The sequence below is a fragment of the Asterias amurensis genome, chromosome 12 (genome assembly GCF_032118995.1).
Source record: "Asterias amurensis chromosome 12, ASM3211899v1".
Taxonomy (NCBI): domain Eukaryota; kingdom Metazoa; phylum Echinodermata; class Asteroidea; order Forcipulatida; family Asteriidae; genus Asterias; species Asterias amurensis.
The window spans coordinates 8,525,316-8,546,814 of NC_092659.1; the positions used below are offsets into that span (position 1 = coordinate 8,525,316).

The 21,499-nt window shown below is 39.9% G+C and overlaps 2 protein-coding genes and 3 non-coding genes across 5 annotated transcripts; 1 reads left to right on the forward strand and 4 right to left on the reverse strand.

The window, feature by feature from the left end:
* Nucleotides 1–2: 2 nt before the first annotated feature.
* On the forward strand, nucleotides 3–11,109 carry LOC139944948 (replication factor C subunit 4-like). The gene is made up of 11 exons (XM_071942142.1): nucleotides 3–156; nucleotides 991–1,205; nucleotides 1,863–1,941; nucleotides 3,370–3,449; nucleotides 4,249–4,365; nucleotides 4,948–5,017; nucleotides 6,159–6,232; nucleotides 6,362–6,482; nucleotides 7,500–7,625; nucleotides 8,108–8,233; nucleotides 9,595–11,109. The coding sequence occupies exons 2-11, from the start codon at nucleotides 1,090–1,092 to the stop codon at nucleotides 9,757–9,759; spliced, it is 1,074 nt and encodes a 357-aa protein (XP_071798243.1). The 5' UTR covers nucleotides 3–156; nucleotides 991–1,089; the 3' UTR covers nucleotides 9,760–11,109.
* Nucleotides 11,110–11,981: 872 nt separating this feature from the next.
* Nucleotides 11,982–20,791, reverse strand: LOC139945188 (uncharacterized). Its single transcript, XM_071942481.1, has 10 exons — nucleotides 20,685–20,791; nucleotides 19,343–19,439; nucleotides 18,651–18,786; nucleotides 17,946–18,085; nucleotides 17,066–17,231; nucleotides 16,470–16,582; nucleotides 16,021–16,164; nucleotides 15,476–15,613; nucleotides 14,360–14,529; nucleotides 11,982–13,291 (listed from the first exon to the last, which is right to left on the reverse strand). Exons 1-10 carry the CDS (start codon nucleotides 20,723–20,725, stop codon nucleotides 13,147–13,149), a joined length of 1,290 nt encoding a protein of 429 aa, XP_071798582.1. The 5' UTR covers nucleotides 20,726–20,791; the 3' UTR covers nucleotides 11,982–13,146.
* LOC139945680 (small nucleolar RNA SNORA73 family) lies at nucleotides 14,956–15,187 on the reverse strand. Its single transcript, XR_011787153.1, has one exon. It is a non-coding gene; the product is annotated as a small nucleolar RNA SNORA73 family (small nucleolar RNA).
* LOC139945681 (small nucleolar RNA SNORA73 family) lies at nucleotides 16,734–16,964 on the reverse strand. The gene has a single exon (XR_011787154.1). It is a non-coding gene; the product is annotated as a small nucleolar RNA SNORA73 family (small nucleolar RNA).
* Nucleotides 17,335–17,565, reverse strand: LOC139945679 (small nucleolar RNA SNORA73 family). Its single transcript, XR_011787152.1, has one exon. It is a non-coding gene; the product is annotated as a small nucleolar RNA SNORA73 family (small nucleolar RNA).
* Nucleotides 20,792–21,499: the final 708 nt, after the last annotated feature.

The following is a 21,499-nucleotide window of genomic DNA, read 5'->3' on the forward strand; positions in this document are numbered from 1 at the left end:
CTGATGGCGCGCCACACATGTGAGGAGCGCGCGCTTTGATGTCCAAGAGGTTGAGGGGTACAACTACAACTACAAAATACGAGCTTACTGTCCAGTGACTTCGACAAGAAGTGGTTTATCTTCAACGATTACAACTTTCAGTGGCAGTGGAGTGAGGTAAGGGATTTTTATTTGATATATTCCACCCCTGCTTCTAAATACACATTTCTGTGATCTCGTTTCGATAAACTGTTTGTGTTGGTTTGCTATATATAATAAATCTGAATCAATTCAAAGTCACACACACAACTCTACTCTAGCTGCCTCTCCCTCTGTTTACAAAAGTGAGCACAGCACTAGCGCGGTAATTATGATTATAGCAAGCACATCACTATCACTGTAATTGGCTCATTATTCATGTAGGCATATTGTATAAACTAGTAAAAAAGGACAAATTTCCCTATCCTTATCCTGCCACCACTTGTTCACTCAATTTATTTATTTACAAAAAAAAGGAATATCTCATTTGTGATTTGTCCTCTCATTTTTAATTACTTTTTAAGGAATCTTTAAAATTTGGAAAGTTTCCGTATGGCGCCACCACTTTTTTTTATTCGATATGAAATAATATAATATCTAATTACCTCAATGAGATATCCTTTTTTGTAAAAATGAGTGAAAAAGTGGTGGCGCCATGCGGAAGGTTATCCTACAATTTCCCCATCATAGCATTTATCCTCCTTTGCAGAGGAAAATTGCTGTTCCTCTCAAGAGCGAAGTTCAAGGCCTGATTGATAATAGTGGATCTTTTACTGGCAGCGGATGATCGTATCATAACGCAATTTTACTGGAAGATGTTGTACTAAGCGTCCACTTTGACACAACAAATTAATATTATGTATTAAATCACACTACATGTAAGTTTCAGCCAGTACCACAAAAAAAGGTGTTGGTTAAACTGACACAGAGTTCTGTAATACTAGTAAAATATCTTTTCCCTTTTCTTTCCAGATCAGACAACTACGTAGTTTTGAGTAAGACTCTTTAACTTTAAGTGTCATACGACTTGTGAAACTGCTTCTAAACCACACCAAAAAACCCACTGTCACTATGCAAGCCTTTCTTAAAGGAGGAGGGACGTCAAAGCCTGCAATCAAAGAGAAGGCTGGTGGGAGCGGTGAGAGTACAAAGACAAGAGAACGCCTCATACCATGGGTGGAAAAATAGTAAGTTTTTCATTGACCGTATAGACAATGTGACCTCTGACGTCACTCGAAAACCATACCATGATTTGCTCGCATGCCGCTGGGCAAAACATTTGTGTTTTGGCAGCCAGCTAAAAAGAGCTTGCAATCTTACCATGACTGCACTTTGGTTATCCGCAGGCTTGTTCTCTGTGTAGTCTTATTTTTTATTGCCTATTCTTTGTATGTACTGTTTGCCTGGAAATAAACAAATACATAAATAAATAAAAATACACGTCTTTTTGCCCGGCGAAACATGACTTGGACAGTGTTTTGTCAACAGAGGGCGGTTTGAATGTAAACAGAGGTCACATTAATAATAGTCACACTGTGATGATCAAATCTGTTCGTCACATCCCTAAGAATGAAGAGCTATAATAATCATTGTTAAACTTTGGTGACTACTACTGTCATTGAATTTGCAACGTGATTTACAACATTTTAAATGTCGCCCAAGCACAGTTTGTATCCCACAAGTGCTCTTCCAACACAAGACTAACTCACTGGATAGTCTTCTAGCATGTGTCAGTATATAAATATTAAATGGTTCAGGAACTGTGATCAAAAGTACAACGTTGTTCTATTTCCCATGATGTGAAATACCTTAATATTTTCTCCAATTATTTTGTCTCCAATTAGTCGCCCAAAGACGGTTGATGATGTTGCTTATCAAGAGGAAGTTGTAGCGATGCTCAAAAAGTCAATACAAGGCTCAGACGTAAGTTCAGGATGTAACTGGCCAAAACATATACAAGAATTTGTCTTAAGAGGTTGAACTACACATTGTTGGGTAATAACTAATAATAATAAGAAGAAGAACACTTATAGTGATGCTCATGGCACAAGGAAGAAAACAACACAAAATTAGCTGTGAAAAAGTGGGTTTTGAGGGCGTCTTTGAACTTATGAATAGAAGACATATGTTACGGATATTGAGAGGCAGATTATTCCAAAGTAAAGGACCAGCATGAGAAAAAGCCCTGTCACCCCAACTGTTGTGGGTTTGGGGAACAACCAGTAACGCGACTAGCAACGTACATGTTGGTTTTGTGGCAAAGTTGGCATGTGCGTAAAGTGCTCACTACTGTGGCCCTGATTCAAAGTAGGCCACAATACGAGTAAAGTTGTGCATTGGTTCTCTCCTGTGCCATGAGGGTTTTTCTCTGGACACTCGGGGTTTCCTCTGGAAGCATTAAACATGTTTAGTCGTTGGCTGCGCTCTGTGGGCATTTGGTACAAATAGAGGCTCTCTTGCATGCCTTGCAGCTCCAACATGTTGTAGTCGCGTCCTTCCCAATTCAGCTTCTCAGCTGAATGATGATTAGCCCTCCCAAATTATCATTGCTGTTAAAAGTAATAAACCTACGGAAATTAACTTGGTAAATAATTGTAACATTGGGTTGATCAAAGAAAAATTTACCAGTGTGGGACTTAAATCTGGGACCTCTGGCATGTGAGTGTAGAGGTCACAGTTTCAAGTAATTGCTGTGGTGCCCCGTGATTTTGCTGCGGTGCCCCGTGATTTTGCTGCGGTGCCCCGTGATTTTGCTGTGGTGCCCTCTCTTCAAAGTTCTGTTTCAAATTGACAAAGAAGGAAAATTGCTGTGCCCCTTCAAGAAAAAAATTTGTGTGTATCATACCTTTTTATATATTTTAATTTATTTTGTTGTGTTTCCTTTACTTTGTTGTTGTGTTTTTAGTCATGCAAAATCAAGAGTGAGTTAGAAAGTGTCATTTTAAAGGAACACGTCGAGTTGGTCTTTGAAAAGCGTTTGTAACCGTTTATTATAAATAGAATATGGGTAGAAAGATGTTGTAAAAGTAGAATACAATGATCCACACAAACATGCCTCGAAATTGCACGGTTTTCCTTTTACCTCGTCGACTAACACGGTCGGCCATTTATGGGAGTCAAATTTTTGACTCCCATAAATGGCCGACCGTGTTAGTTCGCAAAGTAAAAGGAAAACCACACAATTTCGAGGCAAACTTGTGTGGATCATTGTATTCTACTGTTAAAACATCTTTCCAACCATATGCATTTTCTAAAAAAGGGTTACAAACGCTTTTAGACCAACTCGTCCGATCCAAGGCAACGTGTTCCTTTAACATTCCCCGAAAACGTTTTTTTTTCTTTTTTCTGAAGTTGCCAAATATGTTGTTCTATGGTCCACCTGGCACAGGAAAGACTTCTACGATCCTAGCTGCATCCAGAGAGTTGTTCGGGTAAGGTTTCTCGGACTGCTTTCTTACATTCATTGCCTGTTGGAAGGTACACGTTTGGTAATTACTCAAAACAAATATTAACTTAAAAACTGACTTGGTAATGAGCATTGGAGAGCTGTTGACAGTAAAAAACATTGTGTGAAACGGCTCCCTCTGTAGTAGCATAGATTTTTTGAAACAGAGGTAATTTCTCATGAAAATAATAAAAGACTTCTAGCTAGAAGTCTTTTATTCCCATCTGAAAGCACACAAATTCGTCCAACAAGGGTGTTTTGTCTTTCATCATTTTGTCCCAACTCCAACGACCAATTGAGCTCAAATTTTCACAGGTTTGTTATTTTATGCATGTTGAGATACACCAAGTGAGAACACTGGTCTTTGACAATTACCAATAGTGTAACTTCCCTTTAAGGTGACGTTTGTGGTAGCACAATGTGTAAATTTCTTTTGAGTAGTGTTGGTTCTGAAAAGAACTGGTGGCTGACAACTCGACCACCGAATTAGTCAGAGTTTAACAAGTAAGTTTTGAGAAGGTGTTTGAATTGATCCAGAGTTTGTGCGTCTTTGATGTTGCGGGGGAGTTTGTTCCAAAGAGTAGGAGAAAACGTAGAAAATGCATGTTTGCCATATGACTTTGTTGAATGAAGCCAATGAACATGCAAGTGGAGATTGTGATTGGGAGCGTAAATTTCTCGAAGGCTGATGTTTGTGAATAAGGGTGAGTTTCTCCAACGGCCTTTTCTATAATTAAAATACAAACCCTTTACATAACTTTTATATAAATCCTGCTAATTTTCAGGGACATGTATCGCTCTCGAGTGCTGGAGTTGAACGCATCTGACGAGAGAGGAATCCAAGTGATTCGAGACAAAGTCAAGACATTTGCCCAGCAGACGGCAGGAGGCACCAGGCCAGAGTAAGTCCACATTTCAGGAGTCTGTTAAAGGGGAATTTAAAGGGTGGTGGATCAGTTTGACATTATTTGTTTAAACCAGGCATGTGAGACTTCCTCTTTTCAGCTGATTTCCTCTTTTTTGGTTGTGATTTTCCTCTTTTTTACTTTACTTTCTGTTTACAAAAGTATAGGAATATATTCTTTTCCTCTTTTTTTTTGGTGCCCGGTTTTCTCTTTTCCTCATTTTTCATGGATAGTTACCCACATGCCTGTTAAACACACTGAGGCCTGGTTTATTATAATTTTATGAAGAACCAGGCCCTTTGTGTTAAAACAAATAGTTTGAAACCGATTCAACCTACTTAAACTTTGATTCCCATTCGTAATACCTTTCTGTTAAATTGTTTTATCTTTTCAAACTGCAAAAGTAGAGAACAAATACGACAGTTTAATCACAACTGACCTTGTCTCTGCATTGTGCATGTGTTGAGCGCTGAGTATCTCCGTGAGCGAAATATGCATGTGCAAAATCCACAAAAACTGTTTCAGCATGGAACATCAAATGTGTATAATGTAAACACTTTTTTGATTTGTTGTTTACAGTGGACGTCCATGCCCGGCCTTTAAGATTATTATTCTGGATGAAGCAGATTCAATGACAAATGCTGCTCAGGTATGTTTCTCGTTTATATTAACCTTTCCAGATTACATTGCAGGCCTAGGCCCAAATTCATGACGCTGCTGGCAACAGAATTATGTTGAATATAATTCTAAATAACTCCCTGATTGGTGTACAAAATCTCTTTGACTTCAAGATGCTAAAGTTTGCAGTGTCATGGCCGAGCGGTTAAGAGCACCGGATTCAAGCACTGGTGTTTGATCAACAGGGTGTGGGTTCAGATCCCGGTCGTGACACTTGCTACATAAAATTGGGGTGGTAGTGCTTTCTGCTCTACCGGCCAGGCTTCGAATTGATGATACCTAAGCCTACATTTGTATGGACTGTAAAAGGGGTAACCCTGTTTCAGCCCTAGGAGTAGGTGGCAATGGCCTCTGGAAAAAAATAATTATAGCCCACACCTTGAAGTGGCCTTCAGGCCTTGTATGTCAGGCGACTTGCATAAAAAAAATATATATAAAAAAGCTCTGTATATAAACAAATATATTTTGTATTACTATACCTCATACATGATTCATGACCGAGAGTCAAGTTCTCGCTGGTCCATTCATCATCACGTGCCAGGTGTTAATTTTGCTAATAACCAAGCGCGCACGTGAGTATTCACGCAAGTGGTAACAGCGAATGACAAGTAATAATGTAGCTCCCCTGACGCTATTCGACTTGTCATGCGCTTTATGATCGTGGTACTGTTCTACAAACGCACGGACATCTCTCAGCAACATTCATCGCATGAACAAACTTATCATGGTTCATTTTATTTCACAGTCGTAATTTTTCCCTTGCTCCAAACAACTGAATTATGTATAAAGTATAGTAGAACAAATATAACATGATTTATTTCGGGTGACTAGTGGATATGAGCTCCCCTCGGTATTGGAAGTTGACAAACTAGTTCCCTCGGCTTCGGCTCGGGAACTAGTTCGTCAACTTCCAATACCTTGGGGAGCTAATATCGACTAGTCACCCTCAAACCATGTTAAATTATATATATACTCACAGTAATTCAGCATTTGACTGCAATTGTCATTTTAATGGTTGTGTGTGTAGAAATGTTTTGTTTTGGAATCCACATACATGTATTGGTGTTTTGATCCCACAAAGAATATTTATTCTCTCTTTTTTACTCACTCAGTCCGCCTTGCGTCGTACAATGGAAAAACAATCCAAGAACACAAGATTCTGTCTGATCTGCAATTACGTCAGTAGGTAGGTGAAATGATTGGCTTCATGAATCTTTTATAGATGACTTCTTTCCTAAACTTAAATAATTCCTCTGTGACAGAATTCGCAGTAACAAAAAAAGTCAGTCATCTTAAATTCTTATTCTGACTGCAGGATCATTGAACCGTTGACGTCCCGTTGCTCCAAGTTCCGCTTCAAACCCCTCTCTAAAGATATTCTGAAGAGAAGACTGGAGGAGATTTGTCGGAAAGAAGGGGCCAAGTGTGGAGAGGAGGTAAGGAGATACACAACTTCATATCTGAAGTCTGCCGTCTGTTTATGGCAACCCAGGGCCAAATTTCATAGAGCTGCTTAACAGTCGATTTTCTGCTAACTGTACGATTTCCATTTCGTAGCGCTGTATTGCTAAAGGTATACGAAAAGGTATGCTAACCTTCCGGTTCTTATTGGACTTATAAATCTTTTAAAATAGTTTTTTTTAAACAAGTTTTGGGCTTATGAGCTGGTCAAATTTTTGGCCCCCTTTCTGGCATGAATTGCTTCAAACTTCGACGCCGGCTCTGGCTTGGGTTCCACGTACTGTGTAGGCAGTAGAAACGCAGCGAGTAAAAATTTCCTATGCATTTTGTTAGAAATGAGCAGACGGAGCCGGAGCCCAAGCTAAGGTTTGAGAAAGGCCCATGGTATGGGGTGTTAACACCTGTTTCAGACAGGCGCTCCAGTGTCGCGCTGAATGAAATAGATTAAGAGCGGCCGTAGGCCGACCCAAATAAATTTTGGTTTCAGACAGGCAAACTTAAACATTCGCTCGTCCCCAGTGCCTTGCTTTAACCAAAGACGCTGGGATGGGCAAACGTATCATGCACTGTCATTGGTTTAATAATGTGCAGTCTCATCATGCATCACACTCAAACTGCATCATATTTCTATGCACTGTATGCATGACGTACTTCCTGAACAAGAATCTGTGCAAGCGATTAGCCCATCCCAGCGGTCCTGGATAGACTGGCCGCTGGGGCCGAGCGAACCTTTAACATAACACTTGCATTGGCTCGGCTCATAAAAAGGTCAAGGTCTGAAACCAAGGCGGTCCAGAGTTGTTCCGAACGACAGCAACAGTCGATCTTTCGACTTCAAGTGCATCCAGTTGCTCCTAACTGTTTCAGACGCCAAATTTTCATGCACTTAATTCAATAATTTTGTTTGACGTGACTCTGGAGTGCCTGTGAAACTGGTGTAAGACAGCTGTTTCTCTTTCTATGTGGTGACAAACGATTGTTTTCATCTCCAGGCAATAGATGCCATCATTAGCACGTCAGAGGGAGACTTGAGGAAAGCCATCACATTCTTGCAGAGTGCAGCAAGACTGAGATCCGATGATAGTATCAGCGTTCAAGACATCTATGAAATCGGAGGGGTATGTAAGATTTTAAACTTTTGAGTTTTAAGAAATAATGGAACAGTGAACTAGTCTCCAGATGATCAGAGCATAGGGCCTACTGATTAAAACACTGAGTTGTCATCTAGGTCTGGGTGACAAGTGAAAGTTACTACGACACTAGCCGCGACTTATTTTTAATTCTCAAGATGCATTGTGACAATGTGTCCCGCAAGCGCAATATATTAAAATTCAAGCTGAAAGGATGTGTCACTGATGTCGGATTGTGTTTTGTAAGTAAATTATGTGTGTCATGAATAGTCGTGAGCGATACAATTGGTTCACCAAACAGGTAGCTGGACTATTTTGTAGATGTCACGGTGCAACGATTAACCGAGTAATTGAAAAACTGTAGCCGCGACTCGCACAAAACGCTTAATCTGTAGGCAATGTGCCCCTCTATAAAGCAACAAATTAAATCAAGTTTTCTTGGATATGTTGTTTATTAAATTTGTGTGTAGGTTGTTCCAGATGATGTCATTGGGAACTTGATGACGGCCTGTTCAGGAGGGTCCTATGAAAAGCTGGAGAGAACGGTACAAGATCTTCTTAAAGAAGGGTTTGCAGCGACACAAGTCGTCAATCAGGTAAAAATAGTCCATATATAAACAACCTACTCTCTATGGTCAAACATTCATGAAAATATCAAGTTAAGTTCTTTATGGCTACGTCTTATACTTTACGTCTTTATCTTCCAATGCATCATCAAGCATTGAAGTATGAAGGTCCTTAGCAACAACCTTTGTGACAGCCGTTGCCATATCTGCCAATACAATTGACTGGGACAGGCAAAGGTGCGTGGTATGACAAGATATTTTTCGCTATGGCTTTGGACAAGGCTAAAGTTGAATAATAATAATAATGAGACTTGTAATGCGCACATAACCACCCTGCTGGGTGTTCAAGGCGCAGTAACACCAAAAACAAAAACAAAAACAAAACACAACACAAAGAAAAACAAAAACAACAAAATTAGTCATTGAAAACCTGTGACATAAGAAAGTTTGTAGAAGAGACTTGAATTTTGCGGTACAAAGACAAGATCAAAGATTAAGTGGTACAGAGTTCCAGATGCGTGGCGAGGCTGAAGAAAAAGACCTGTCACACCATGAGTGTCGAGACTTGGGTTCAATGAAGAGAAGCATAGAACTTGATCGAAGATTCCTTGATGGAGTGTAAACTTGAAGCAGTTCAGAAATATAGTGGGGAGCCTTGCCATTAAGAGCTTTGTGGACAATTAGCATCAGCTTGAAGATGATTCGTTGAGAGATAGGGAGCCAGTGTAGTTGTTTCAGAATGTAGTAGTGTAGCAGTAAATGTTTAGCAGTAAATTAGAGGAAAATTATTCTTTGGAGGATAGGTACTGGGAAGAACTTGATAATCAGTGATAGCCATTACAGCACTCTTATAGTTTGGGATGGGGATGCTGGAATAAAGCCTCCTTACTTTAAACAATCCCTGAAACAGTACAATACATAAAACAAATAAATGTTGAAACCACACTAGCGCTGCCCCCCGCAAATGTCTTGCATTGATGACATTGGAACAAGTCGGCATGCGTGCAATCCATCCAGCACCAGCAAAATAATTATTAAGTCTTATATAGCACATTTTTTAATAACCAGATCAATGCACTTTACATTAGTGCCCTGCACATTGGGTCAATAACATTACTGTAATCTTTCTCAGCTCCCTGGGGAGTATACAATCCAGGGTTGCTGGGGTGCTCCAAAGGTTTTTTCATACACAATATTAAACTCCACCCTCGCAGGTACCCATTTATACCCCATGGTGAGGAGAAGCATCTTGCTCAAATCACAAGTGTCACGACCGGGATTCGAACCTACACTCCAATGACTTAACCACCAGAACCTGAATTCAACGCTCTAAACCACTCGGCCATGACATTCTCCTTAATACCCTTAATCACTTTTTTCCCTTGCTGTAGGTGTTTGACATCATCGTCAACAGAGAAGACATGACGGACACTCAGAAGTCTGCCATAACGGAACGCATTGCTATAATCGATAAACGGCTGTGTGATGGTGCCGATGAGTATCTTCAAGTCATGGATATGTTCACACACATCATGGGCCAACTGTGTAATGCCTGATCCTCAGCTAGCCAATCAAATGCCCTGTTACTTCACAATCCAAACTCTAAGCCATTTTCATTGTTAAACTCTGCACTGCTTTGTAAAACAGTACAATAATGGTCTAGGTATAAAGAGTCGGTAAAACAACAAGTTTTTTGGATGTTTGAGAAAACTTTTTCTGTATGCGCAGATAAATTATCTGCACATACTATCATAATATGGAAGATAAACTTTAAAGGAACACATTACCTTGGATCGGACGAGTTGGTCTTTGAAAAGCGTTTTAAACAGTTTGTTATAAAATGCATATGATTGGAAAGATGTTTTAAAAGTAGAATACAATGATCCACACAAACATGTCTCGAAATTGCATGGTTTTCCTTTTACCTCGTCGACTAACACGGTCGGCCATTTATGCGAGTCAAATGTTTGACTCCCATAATTGGTTGACCGTGTTAGTTCGGAAAGCAAAAGAAAAACCACGCAATTTTGACGCATATTTGTGTGGATCATTGTAGTTTCACTTTAAAAATACCTTTCTAACCATATGCATTTTATAACAAACGGTAACAAACGCTTTTTATAGACCAACTCGTCCGATCCATGGCAACGGGTTCCTTTAAGCTTCAAGATGTGTGGTTTCCATTGTTTCGATCATCATCATATGACCTCTAAGATGGCGTCATGTTGATGTCAATGCAAAAGGGAGCTGTGTAGTCTAAATGATCGAAGTAGGCCTGGTTCCTGAATGCCTGCACAGGTGTTGATTTGCTGATTAAAGGCACTGGAAATCCTTTGGTTATTGTCAAAGACCAGTCTTCTCACTTGGTGTATCTCAACATATGTATGAAATAACAAACCTATGGAAATTTGAACTCAATTGGTCTTCGAAGTTGCAAGAAAAAACACACCCCAAAAATACCTTTGTCACACAAGGTTGTGTGCTTTCAGATGCTTGATTTCGAGACCTCAAAATCAAATTCTTAGGTCTCAAAATCAAATTCAAATATTATTCTAGTGGAAAATTGCTTCTTTCTCAAAAACTGTTACTTCAGAGGGAGCCGTTTCTCACAATATTTTATGTCCATTGATCGTTACCAAGTAAGTTTTTATGCTAACAGTGATTACCAATACTGTCCAGTGCCATTAACAAAGTCATTTTTTGTTGTGCTCCCTGTCTGAGATGCGCAATATCTTTTCTGTATAGATTTAAATATTACTGTTGTCTTCCTCCATATCATAATGTACATGTAACTGATTTTTCAAATAAAAACCTTTTGTAGTTTTTATTTTGTGAAAATAAAGACAAATATATCCTGTTGAAACCATTGTTTCTTTATACATGTAATTAGTTTGTAAAATGAATGTAAAAGGAGCGCTCATTAAATTTACTGGTTGAAGAACAAATTTCTGCAGCAACTTATCATAGACTGTCAACACAAAAGGTAACGTGACATAGACAAGTGTAGACTACTCCCCCCTCATATGTTACAATTGTTGTTTACAGACTCTATGCATCAGCAGAAAACAAAAATTCAGATGCTTTACTTCTTTATAAATCTTTCACATGAAATTTGAAGGCACAAGGAGATTTTGGGAAGATCCAGAGAAAGCACATGCCCGCTCTATGGGTAGCCACATCCGCTTCAATAAGAATAATCAAGCCTTTTTTTCAAAACCCTGGCGCGAGCTTCGTCGGCCTATTTGAAGCCTTTACATTTAAACCGCCCTCGGTTGAAAAAACACTGTATACGTCATGTTTTGCCGGGCAAAAAGACAGCTAGTCATGGTGAGATTGCAAACACTTTCTCGCTGGCTGCCAAAACACAAAGGTTTTGCCCGGCAGTATGCGCGCGAATCATGTTATGGTTTTCGTGTGACGTCAGCGGTCATATAGGTCATCTATAGGTTATTGTCACACTACACAACTGTGAATGTCAATTTAGAGGCAACCAACCGCAGTGCATGCTGCAGGACCACTTTGGAAACAGTTTTGTCCAACATTCTTATGATCCCCAAAGAAACATTTGTGAACATAAAAATTTGAATGCCTTTTCTTCATGGAGATTGCCTGGAACTAGTTGCCTGTGAATAGCCTCATGTGACCTGGCCCGTAGAGATATAAGCAACCTTATCATTAGACGAGATAAATTCTCATTGAGGTAGCTTAGCCAATGGTCAACTATCAAAGGGGAGGGCAGATCATGATACTCAACAAAAGATTAACAGAGAACCAGGTGTATGTTTTATACATATATAGATTTTAATAAATCTAGACAAAACCACATAGTACAACAAAATGATGAGCATTAACCTAAGGACAACGTACATGAAATGTTTCCCATCGGAAGGGCGCCAAACAAAACATTTTAACATTTCTGGCAGTTTAAAAAAAATTGCCAACAGATGTTTTGATGAGTTTTTATTAACGTGTACATTAATTACTGTTAAAGACAGAGATAAACTAATGTAACAATTAACTAATGTGTAATTGAACAGTTTTGTGAAAATCCACAAATATTTTATACGTACGTGTCTTGTGGCCAAAAACTGAATGACCCTCAAAAATATATCATTCAAGAATTTTAACATCAACAAATTTTTTTCTCCTGACTTATTTTGCACTATCTCCAGCAATTTAACAAATTCAGTCCAATGTTTTTCTATTTTAATATGATGCGCAACAATGTCTGGAGTTGAAACCTTCGAGGAAAATAAATTTTTTGTCAAGAAGAAATTTCTTGTGAAAGGTTCAAGATTTGTTGAAGAAAGTCTCCTTTCTAAGCTCTTGTACATACTGCACATAAATCTCAAATTGACAACAGCTTGGCGAGCATTTATCAGTAAAATTCTTTGGCAGTTAAACAATTCCATGTTGCATCAATTCAAATCGGTTACAATATTACAATACAACTTGAGCAAAGGTTGAAGAGTAAGACGCGAAATCTTTAATATAGATTTCAACAAAAAAAGGATCGATTGTTTTTCTTTGATAGTGATTAACTGAAATTTATGTTCCAGATTTACGTATGTATGATAAACTAACAAAGCTCACGATAATGCGTGCTTTAAATACTTAAAATATTTATATTATTGTAAATTGTTTACAAATAAACTTAAGGTAGGTACCCCCCTTCTAGGAAGGGGTGGGGGGAGGCCTTCCCCCGTGGAGATTTGCCTTATCGATTGTATCGCAGTTCGAGAGACTCAATCCAAAACCGATCAAAAAAACGCCAGGTAGGAACTCAACCTGGTATTTCAATGTCACTTGATTTGCTTTGGTCACTATGCTCACATGGCGTAGTTTGGAAGCGGAGTACACATAAAATCATCAGTCGTGAGAGGATCTACCTCAGGCACTGCGAGTAGAGACGATGTAGCGGCAAACTGTCCCACACAAAATATTTAAATCAGATCGGCCACATTCATCGGCATCTCGTCGATCACCGTATGATAAAACTGTTGCAACTCGCGCAAAGCTCGCAGATCATCTGCTGTCACAAAATTGATGGCCACACCCTTACGGCCGAATCGGCCACCACGACCAATCCTGTAAAATACAATTAACAAATTATACAGGATTTCAGGTGTAATTTTTTGGAAAGATTCTTTACAGGAATTATTTTGGGGGGAATTAGTTCTGAAAACAAATAACCGAGGTAGTCTTCTAAATGTTTTGACTAGCCTCCTTCAGAACACTACATGGCCCAATATCATAAAGCTGTTCAGCAAGAAAATGCTGCGTGGCAAGTTTCATTGGCAAGTAAAAAACCATCACGGCACCAGCGGCCACAACTAAAATGTTATTGGCTTGTTTCTGTTATTGGCTTGTTACCAGTTTCTGCTAAGCAAGATTTGTCTGTACTTGGCAGACTTTTGCTCTTACAGGCTTTTACGACATAGTTTCCACGTATGTAGGTACGCATATTGAGATTGAGGGGAACATGATTAAATCCCCCCATCCCACCCATGATGCATAGCTTGGGATTGATCTCCTTCCGCTGACGACCACAGATGACACTGATACATCACTGCGGTGCTTTATTGGAAGTTGTTTACAACAAAAAGAATCTAAAAGCTAGTAATAAAACTTTACACCAGTCCTCATCCTCCGCAGAAACACACGTTTAAACCACGGTCAAGAAAATATCATTTGAACAACAGTGTACCAAAAAAAACCTCCAGAAATGTAAGTGTTTAAGTGTTTGTTTGATGGACATATTTTTAAATGTTAACAATGCTTGAACAACTTTGGTTTTTGGCAACATCCCAACCCTGCCACAAGTCCCTTCTGTCTGATATGCAGCTTTGGGGGGGGGGGGGGACTATGGAAGAAACTATAAGTAATTAGTATACCTGCAGTTACAGCCATGTGTAAATCTCTTTCGGCGAGTGCTCTGAAAAGAGCCAGTGTGGTCTCGAAATTTCGAACAGTTTACTCTGCTCGTCGTCATGAGATCGGCAAGCAGATTATTCTGTTTGAAACCTCAAGACCAGAAGACAAGCTTTTCAGAGCCAACACTCCCCAAAAGAGTTTTAAACATAATTGTACTCGCAAGTTTACTATTTATCTATAGTTTCCTTATCCACACCATGCAAAGCTTCAAACAGCACTTACCTGTGAATGTAGTTCTCCCTGTTAGAGGGAAGGTCATAATTGATGACCAGAGACACCTGCTGGATGTCAATACCTCTAGCCAGCAGGTCAGTAGTGATCAGGACACGGCTAGAGCCTGAACGGAACTCTTTCATGATCACATCACGATCCTTCTGTTCCATGTCTCCGTGCTAGAAGAAAAAAATACAAAATCAACTCAAAGGACAGAAAAGTCTTGCTTCTCCATGAGCAAGATTGCCACCGATTACCTTAAGATTCCACTACTTTTGAGTATAGTATTAAGTGTTTATAGACCTTTTCACAATGCATCTCTTATCCCAGTGGTTCTTAACCCTCCCACACTTTCACACAGTCCTTGCCTAAGTCCCTATTCAACACAGTCCCGGCTGCTCGCTCCAACATTACCCCAGGGTTTAATCGCTTACCCCGACCCCAGAGCAGGGATGGCTATTCCCCCGAGGTATGCCTATTTGTTGGGTAGATCAGGGATAAGATGATCCATGGGCTGGCCATTATTCACTGAAGTTACCCTCGGGATTTGAGTAGTATGAAAAGGGCTTTGCTAAAAAAACATAGGAATTAACAGTATCTAAGATAACTGTTCCTTGCATGGTTTACCCTCTCAGTAACTGCCACAGAGTGACTCCAAGAGGACGCAGGAATATGCAAGAATCCCGTCCACACAAATGTTGAAAAAACATCGGGGACAGGAATTGATCTTCAACGTCGTGGAAGGGGAATGTACCTCACAACCATAGCGGTTCAGCTCCCATACGCCACACTGGCAGAGCCAAGCGATGTGTTAAGTCACCTGGATACCATCGTTGGTTTTTTTTCAAGGAATTTTCCCCCCTAATCCCATATTATATCATCCAAACGTTTTAAGTCGCATGTTGGACATCCAAAGACATCCACTCAGCCAAATCATTACCAACCCCATCCCCTGAACAAAGTAAGCCTAATTCCACAGAGCTGCTTACACAGAAAATACTGAATTGAAGTTGGTAAGAATCATTTTGTGTTGCTTGGCTACCCTTATGCTGAAGCAACTTTATGAAATTGGGCCATCAGTGTTTTAGATACAAGAACAAGAACAAACGGAATATCAAGACTCACCAAGCTGGAGACGGTGAAGTCCTTTTGCTTCATCTTCTCTTGAAGGGCGTCGACTTTCCTTCTAGTATTGCAGAATATTACTGCTTGTGTGATGGTCAGTGTCTCGTACAAGTCACATAGAGTTTCAAACTTCCAGTCCTGAGGAGAGACACAACATGAACACATCATTTAGTTTAGTTGTTGACAATGAACATACGAGAGTTGATGTTGTGTTAATCAGAACTCATCTATACCATCAGGCCTCGTACTTTGCTCTTGAAGGAGAACATCAATTTTATTGGAATTTTGCAAAGGGCACCAAGCAATTGCTGTTGGAGCAGCAAGTTATTTTGAGGCCCGTCTACAACCAAACTGAACCTAGCGGAAATAAAATTATCTGGTTCCTTTTTCAGTGCAATAAAAACTATCCTTCATTACGGTTATTTGATAGAGGGAACCATGTCCAAGATGGTTGCAGCATGGTAAAGGCCGGGGACTTAACTTAAATGGTGGCGTAAGAAAGGTCACCAGTGACTTTGACATATCAGCAGGTAGTTATTACTCACCTCCTTTTCTACGTTGACGTAGAACTGCTTGATACCCTCCAGGGTAAGCTCCTCTTTCTTGACGAGGATGCGGATTGGGTTGACCATAAACTTGGTGGTCACTTCCAGTACATCATCTGGCATTGTAGCCGACAACAAAATAACCTGTGGACAAATTAAAGAGACTGTAATAAAAAATGTCAAGTGTAATAAATTAACTTGAACCCCAGTCGAGTCTTAATTCATTGATAACAAATAACTGGTTTGTATTAGACTGATGACAGCACTACTGAAACAACTATTTTTGGCTTGAGCTCTTGAGAATTCAAACCCATTCAAATCCACATGAACCAAATTGAGGTTAACAACAATATAGTCTGTCCCCGTTTTTCGGAAATCAATGTTTAATTGACGGTTTTAAGTCAGAGAGCATGACCAAGATGGCAGCATATTGAGTGATTTCTATTCACCTGCAGGTTGTCGTGCTTCAGCTGGGTGAAGACCTCGTAGATTTGATCTTTGAAGCCTCTTGACAACATCTCGTCAGCCTCATCGAGGACAAACATCCTGATGTAGGTTGTATCTGTCAGTAAGAATAAATCAATTCGCATGTTACGATCAACTTATTAATAAAGTCTTGAGGGTCAACCAAGAAAAATCACTCGGACATAAATGCTGATTTGTGGCAGCACTGGGCCCAAGTTAGATATAAAAAAGTCTAACAAACTAACAAGAAATGTTCCTTGCATGGTTTACCCTCTCAGTAACTGCCACAGAGTGACTCCAAGAGGACGCAGGAATATGCAAGAATCCCATCCACACAAATGCTGAAAAACATCGGGGACAGGAATTGATCTTCAACGTCGTGGAAGGGGAATGTACCTCACAACCATAGCGGTTCAGCTCCCGTACGCCACACTGGCAGAGCCAAGCGATGTGTTAAGTCACCTGGATACCATCGTTGGTTATGAACTTAACTCAAATTATCAGACATGAGCAAGCCCTGTTTTAGTTTTCTTAATACTGAAAGCACAAGAATAAACAAAGGCAGTGATGAACCACTCACCCAAGGCATTGCGGCCGATCATGTCAAACACACGGCCAGGGGTGCCTACAACAACCTGCACACCATTCTTCAGCTTGGCGATATCGTTGGCCACATTGGTTCCACCGATGCAGGCCATGCAGGAGGCCTTCAGGTAGTCTCCAAGAGCAATGAAGACCTTCTGGATCTAATCATACATAACAAACTCAAATTACCAGACTGATTCAACTACACTTACTCTAATGCAGCGTGTATGCTTAAAACAAATAGGCAGTAACCTTATCTAAGATAACTGTTCCTTGCATGGTTTACCCTCTCAGTAACTGCCACAGAGTGACTCCAAGAGGACGCAGGAATATGCAAGAATCCCGTCCACACAAATGCTGAAAAACATCGGGGACAGGAATTGATCTTCAACGTCGTGGAAGGGGAATGTACCTCACAACCATAGCGGTTCAGCTCCCGTACGCCACACTGGCAGAGCCAAGTGAAGTGTTAAGTCACCTGGATACCATCGTTGGTATCAATCAAGGTTTCTCCTCCTAAACCCGAACATCATCTCAACTATTTAAAGTGTTTAAGTCGCATGCTGGTTGCCTGCTTATCAAATACACACATGAAATGCTTGTACAACTTGCAGCAACAGAATAAATCAACAGGTCTTGAACTTTGCCCTTGAAGGGGCACAGCATTTTTCCTCTGGCAAAGGCCACTTATTTGAGGGGAAAAGGTTATATGTATTGGAACTTTGCAAAGGGCATCACAGCAAAAGCACATGGCACCCTGGCAATTAGTTATTACTGTGTGTGCTGTTTAATATTTTGAGGGCTGAATCAAGACATGTCTTATGATAAGGGGGTACGTTTGGGTGGAGGAATCTAAAATCTTAAGAGGGTTGTACCTGTGTGGCCAACTCTCTGGTAGGAGCCAAGACCAGAGCTTGGCAGTTTTCTCTCGATATATCGATCTGGTGAAGGATCGAGATGGCAAAGGTTGCCGTCTTACCGGTCCCAGATTGGGCCTGAGCAATCACATCTTTGCCTAAAAGAAAAAAAATAAACAAATCAAGATATTTATGCTGGTCTTTTCAATAACTTCGAAGGTTGGTAAGTAAGAGCAAGAATACATACTTTGCTTGGTGAAAGAGCTTTTCTACTCATGTTAGTTCTTAGATATTTTTTTATAAGAAAAACTCAAATCAATGACCAGTCTGTTGCGTTTATTATCTGATATGGTCTGCACCATATTGGATAAGAAACACAGCAAGCTAGTCCAGATAGTGCACACATACATGGATACATAGAAAGGAAAGCTAAGCAACAATAAGCAGGATACCAGTCACAGATGCTACATGTAAAATGGCATTTAGCTGGTAACCTTTTTCTGTTATAGAAAGGTTTGCGGTAACACCATGTAATGACTATCTCTAATGAGTTGGGGTGGTTCTGAAAAGAACAGTTGGTTTCAACTCAACGTTTCGATCAGTATGCTCTGATCGTCTTCTGATCGTCTTCTGTAAGGCCTAATTTTGTTGTGCTTAAGCTCAGGTGTACTGGGCTAAGGTGCTAACCCAAGTTTTCTTTAGAATGGTGAGAGAGGTACTTACTTTGACAGCATGGCTTAATAGCAAGCTGCTGAATAGCGGACGGTTTCTCAAAACCATAAGCGTAGATACCTCTGAGTAATTCATCAGGTAAGCCCATATCATCAAAGGACTCAATCACCTCCAGGGACTCACTCCCCTGTGGTAAAAAAAAGAATGTTAGTATTTAAGGAAGGGTCAGCGTTTTTTTGCCGACAATAGACCTTATGCAAATGATGTCATAGCAGTAGGGCAAACAAAGACTGGCGATTGTACAAACCTATGCGACCCGCCTACAAATATGTGAATTTTGATTGTTTTGTCATCGTCTTACCTCTTTAATGGCAGCTGGATGACATCAATGCATTAAGTCTACCGTAGATAGACAAATTATCATTAAAGATCCTACAGTTTCAGCTTTAGCGAGCAAGCCTCAAATTTTATCTTTGAGAGGGCTGGCCATTTTCAATTTTCAATGGGCACTTCCATTTGAAATTGTTTGAAGTCGATGGGAACGTTTTAAAGGGACACTAGACAAAATACTATGGGCAACAGAGGTAATGGCCTACATGTAATTCAAGGCCAGAAGTTCCAGGACTGATCCCGCTCTAAGGTTGTGACTGGGGCGGGTGGGGCTAGTTAAGAAATATGTGTTCTGAAGGGGAAGTGTGGGACAAAGACCTGGGGGGGGGGGGGGGGTCAGCCAGGTTACTTACCTCAATATGATCGTGCACTTCATTGTTACGGTTGGTCTCCTTGGGTTGTTTGGCAAAGTCTCCTGCATTTCCAGAACCAGCGGAAGTTTGCTGAGGTCTACATGAAAACAAGAGGGATTGCATCAAAGCATGAGTATGGAATATTGCGGGGTTAACAATGTGATTTTGCTACGATTGTCACACCCATATTTGGTCAAGTGTCAAGTTTGCACTAATGCATTATTGGGGCTTTTTTTTTAACAGAGGTCGATATACATCCACTACCCATAATGCATCAGCGACAAACCATGAGTGCGTTTCTGCCACCCCAACCAAAGCCGGTTGGTCTTAACAGCATCGTCATTGCGGTCAACCGAATTTGTGATTCTAAATTTTATTGAACCATCATCGTTTTACGTGTGAGAGATATAAACCTATGAGGTTACGGGAGACGTTAGCGGATGAAACCGAAATAGTTTTAGGAGTAGATTGTCTAATAATCCTCCACAGATGTAAAAAAAAAAAAAATTGTAGGGTATTTTGACTCGTCAATGATAAATTTAGCCTTCTGACATGTCTGATTAATTCCAAAAGTCAAGACCTACCTACCATTTTGTACTTAAACATTTTTTTTTTTCGGGAAAAACAATTTGGGAAATCATTATCCGAGTGAAACTGAAAGCGACCCAAGTGTGGCTGACCAAAAACAGGAAAAGGAAATGGAACGGGAAAAAAATGAAATTGGGCCATTTGGGGCGAGGGGGAATTGAAAGCAACAATAAAAAATAAAAAGTTTCAGTAGCACAGATCTGGAAAATGCTAGTTTTGCTTGTCCAGAATTGAAAAATAAAATTTACCACACATTTTGTAACATTCAAAGGTGGACTCCAATGGATGGAAAGGTTTAAACTCATTAACAAATTCTTGCCCTCCATGGTCAATGACCAATCCCATTCAGATAGATTTTTTACACCACATTTCAATTTTCATTTCGCTTTTTTTACCATCAAAATTTTACATATTCGACGCTGTATGTCGATACATGAGAGACAAAGACAACAAGCATAGTTTCCTTTACAGCTAGGTCAAGAGACATGTGTTTTTATACGAACAAGGAATGCAATTTCATCATGATAAAGAATCGGACCATGGTGGTAAGATAAAGAATTTTGTGCAAGAACACGTGCTTCGGATGTGACTAGATAATCTGCCATGCCATGTCGCCATATTTAATGCCATCTTTTTGTCATGAAAACACAGAAAACTCGGAAATTAATACAGTTTTGCTCACAGAAACAAACTCAAAATCAACTTCACTCTTTCTTTCAATGCTATGTGGGAAATAAATGAAGAAAAAGCTCACCCTGACACAGAATCTTCGTGCTGTTGATGATCGTTTGACATTCTTCTTGTACGTGCAGCGGGAAAAGGAACGAGCAGAGAGAATGAAGAAATGTGCCAGACGTTTCAGCGTATCCATCCGCTATCCGGAAGTAACACTTTTCAGACTCTGGCAACAACATATATCTTAAAATACATCATTCTTGACAAATAAACATCATCAAGGACTAAAATAAAAAATATAATTGATAAATTGTTTTGTAAGAGGTGAGAAATTATTAAATTTGCCCATGAAAAACTGAAATAAGTTTTATCTGCGGAGTGATGTTTGGCCACTTAACGAGGTGAAAAGGCGCCGGGTGTACATGTGGGTAGAGCACATTGCGCAATGCCACAGAATGTACTTAATGGTATGCAGTGACGTCGTGGTGCGTAATTAGTCCTAGTGCATAATTTGTACGAGGAAATTCTTTTGTTCCGTCATCCCGTAATATAAAGATCAGAATTTCGGAAAATTAATGTAGTAAAATCACGAATTTCACTAAATCGTAACACCAATAAAATGTGTATAAACTCAATTAATCATTTACTCATAATATAATTTCAGATTATTATTTTATGCTGTGATTAGTCATTAGTTTTTAATTTGGTTTATTACTTCATCACTGATATTATTTGCTCCCCTATATTGAAGCTGACCATACCTAAATACTGTGTATAATTAATAATACACGTTCTTATCTTGAAAATAACTTGGGCAATTCGGACACTTCGACTTCGGTGGGCGTGGCCCACGTTTGCACGTTTGTTACGCGTGGCACTTCACTGCAGCAGCGG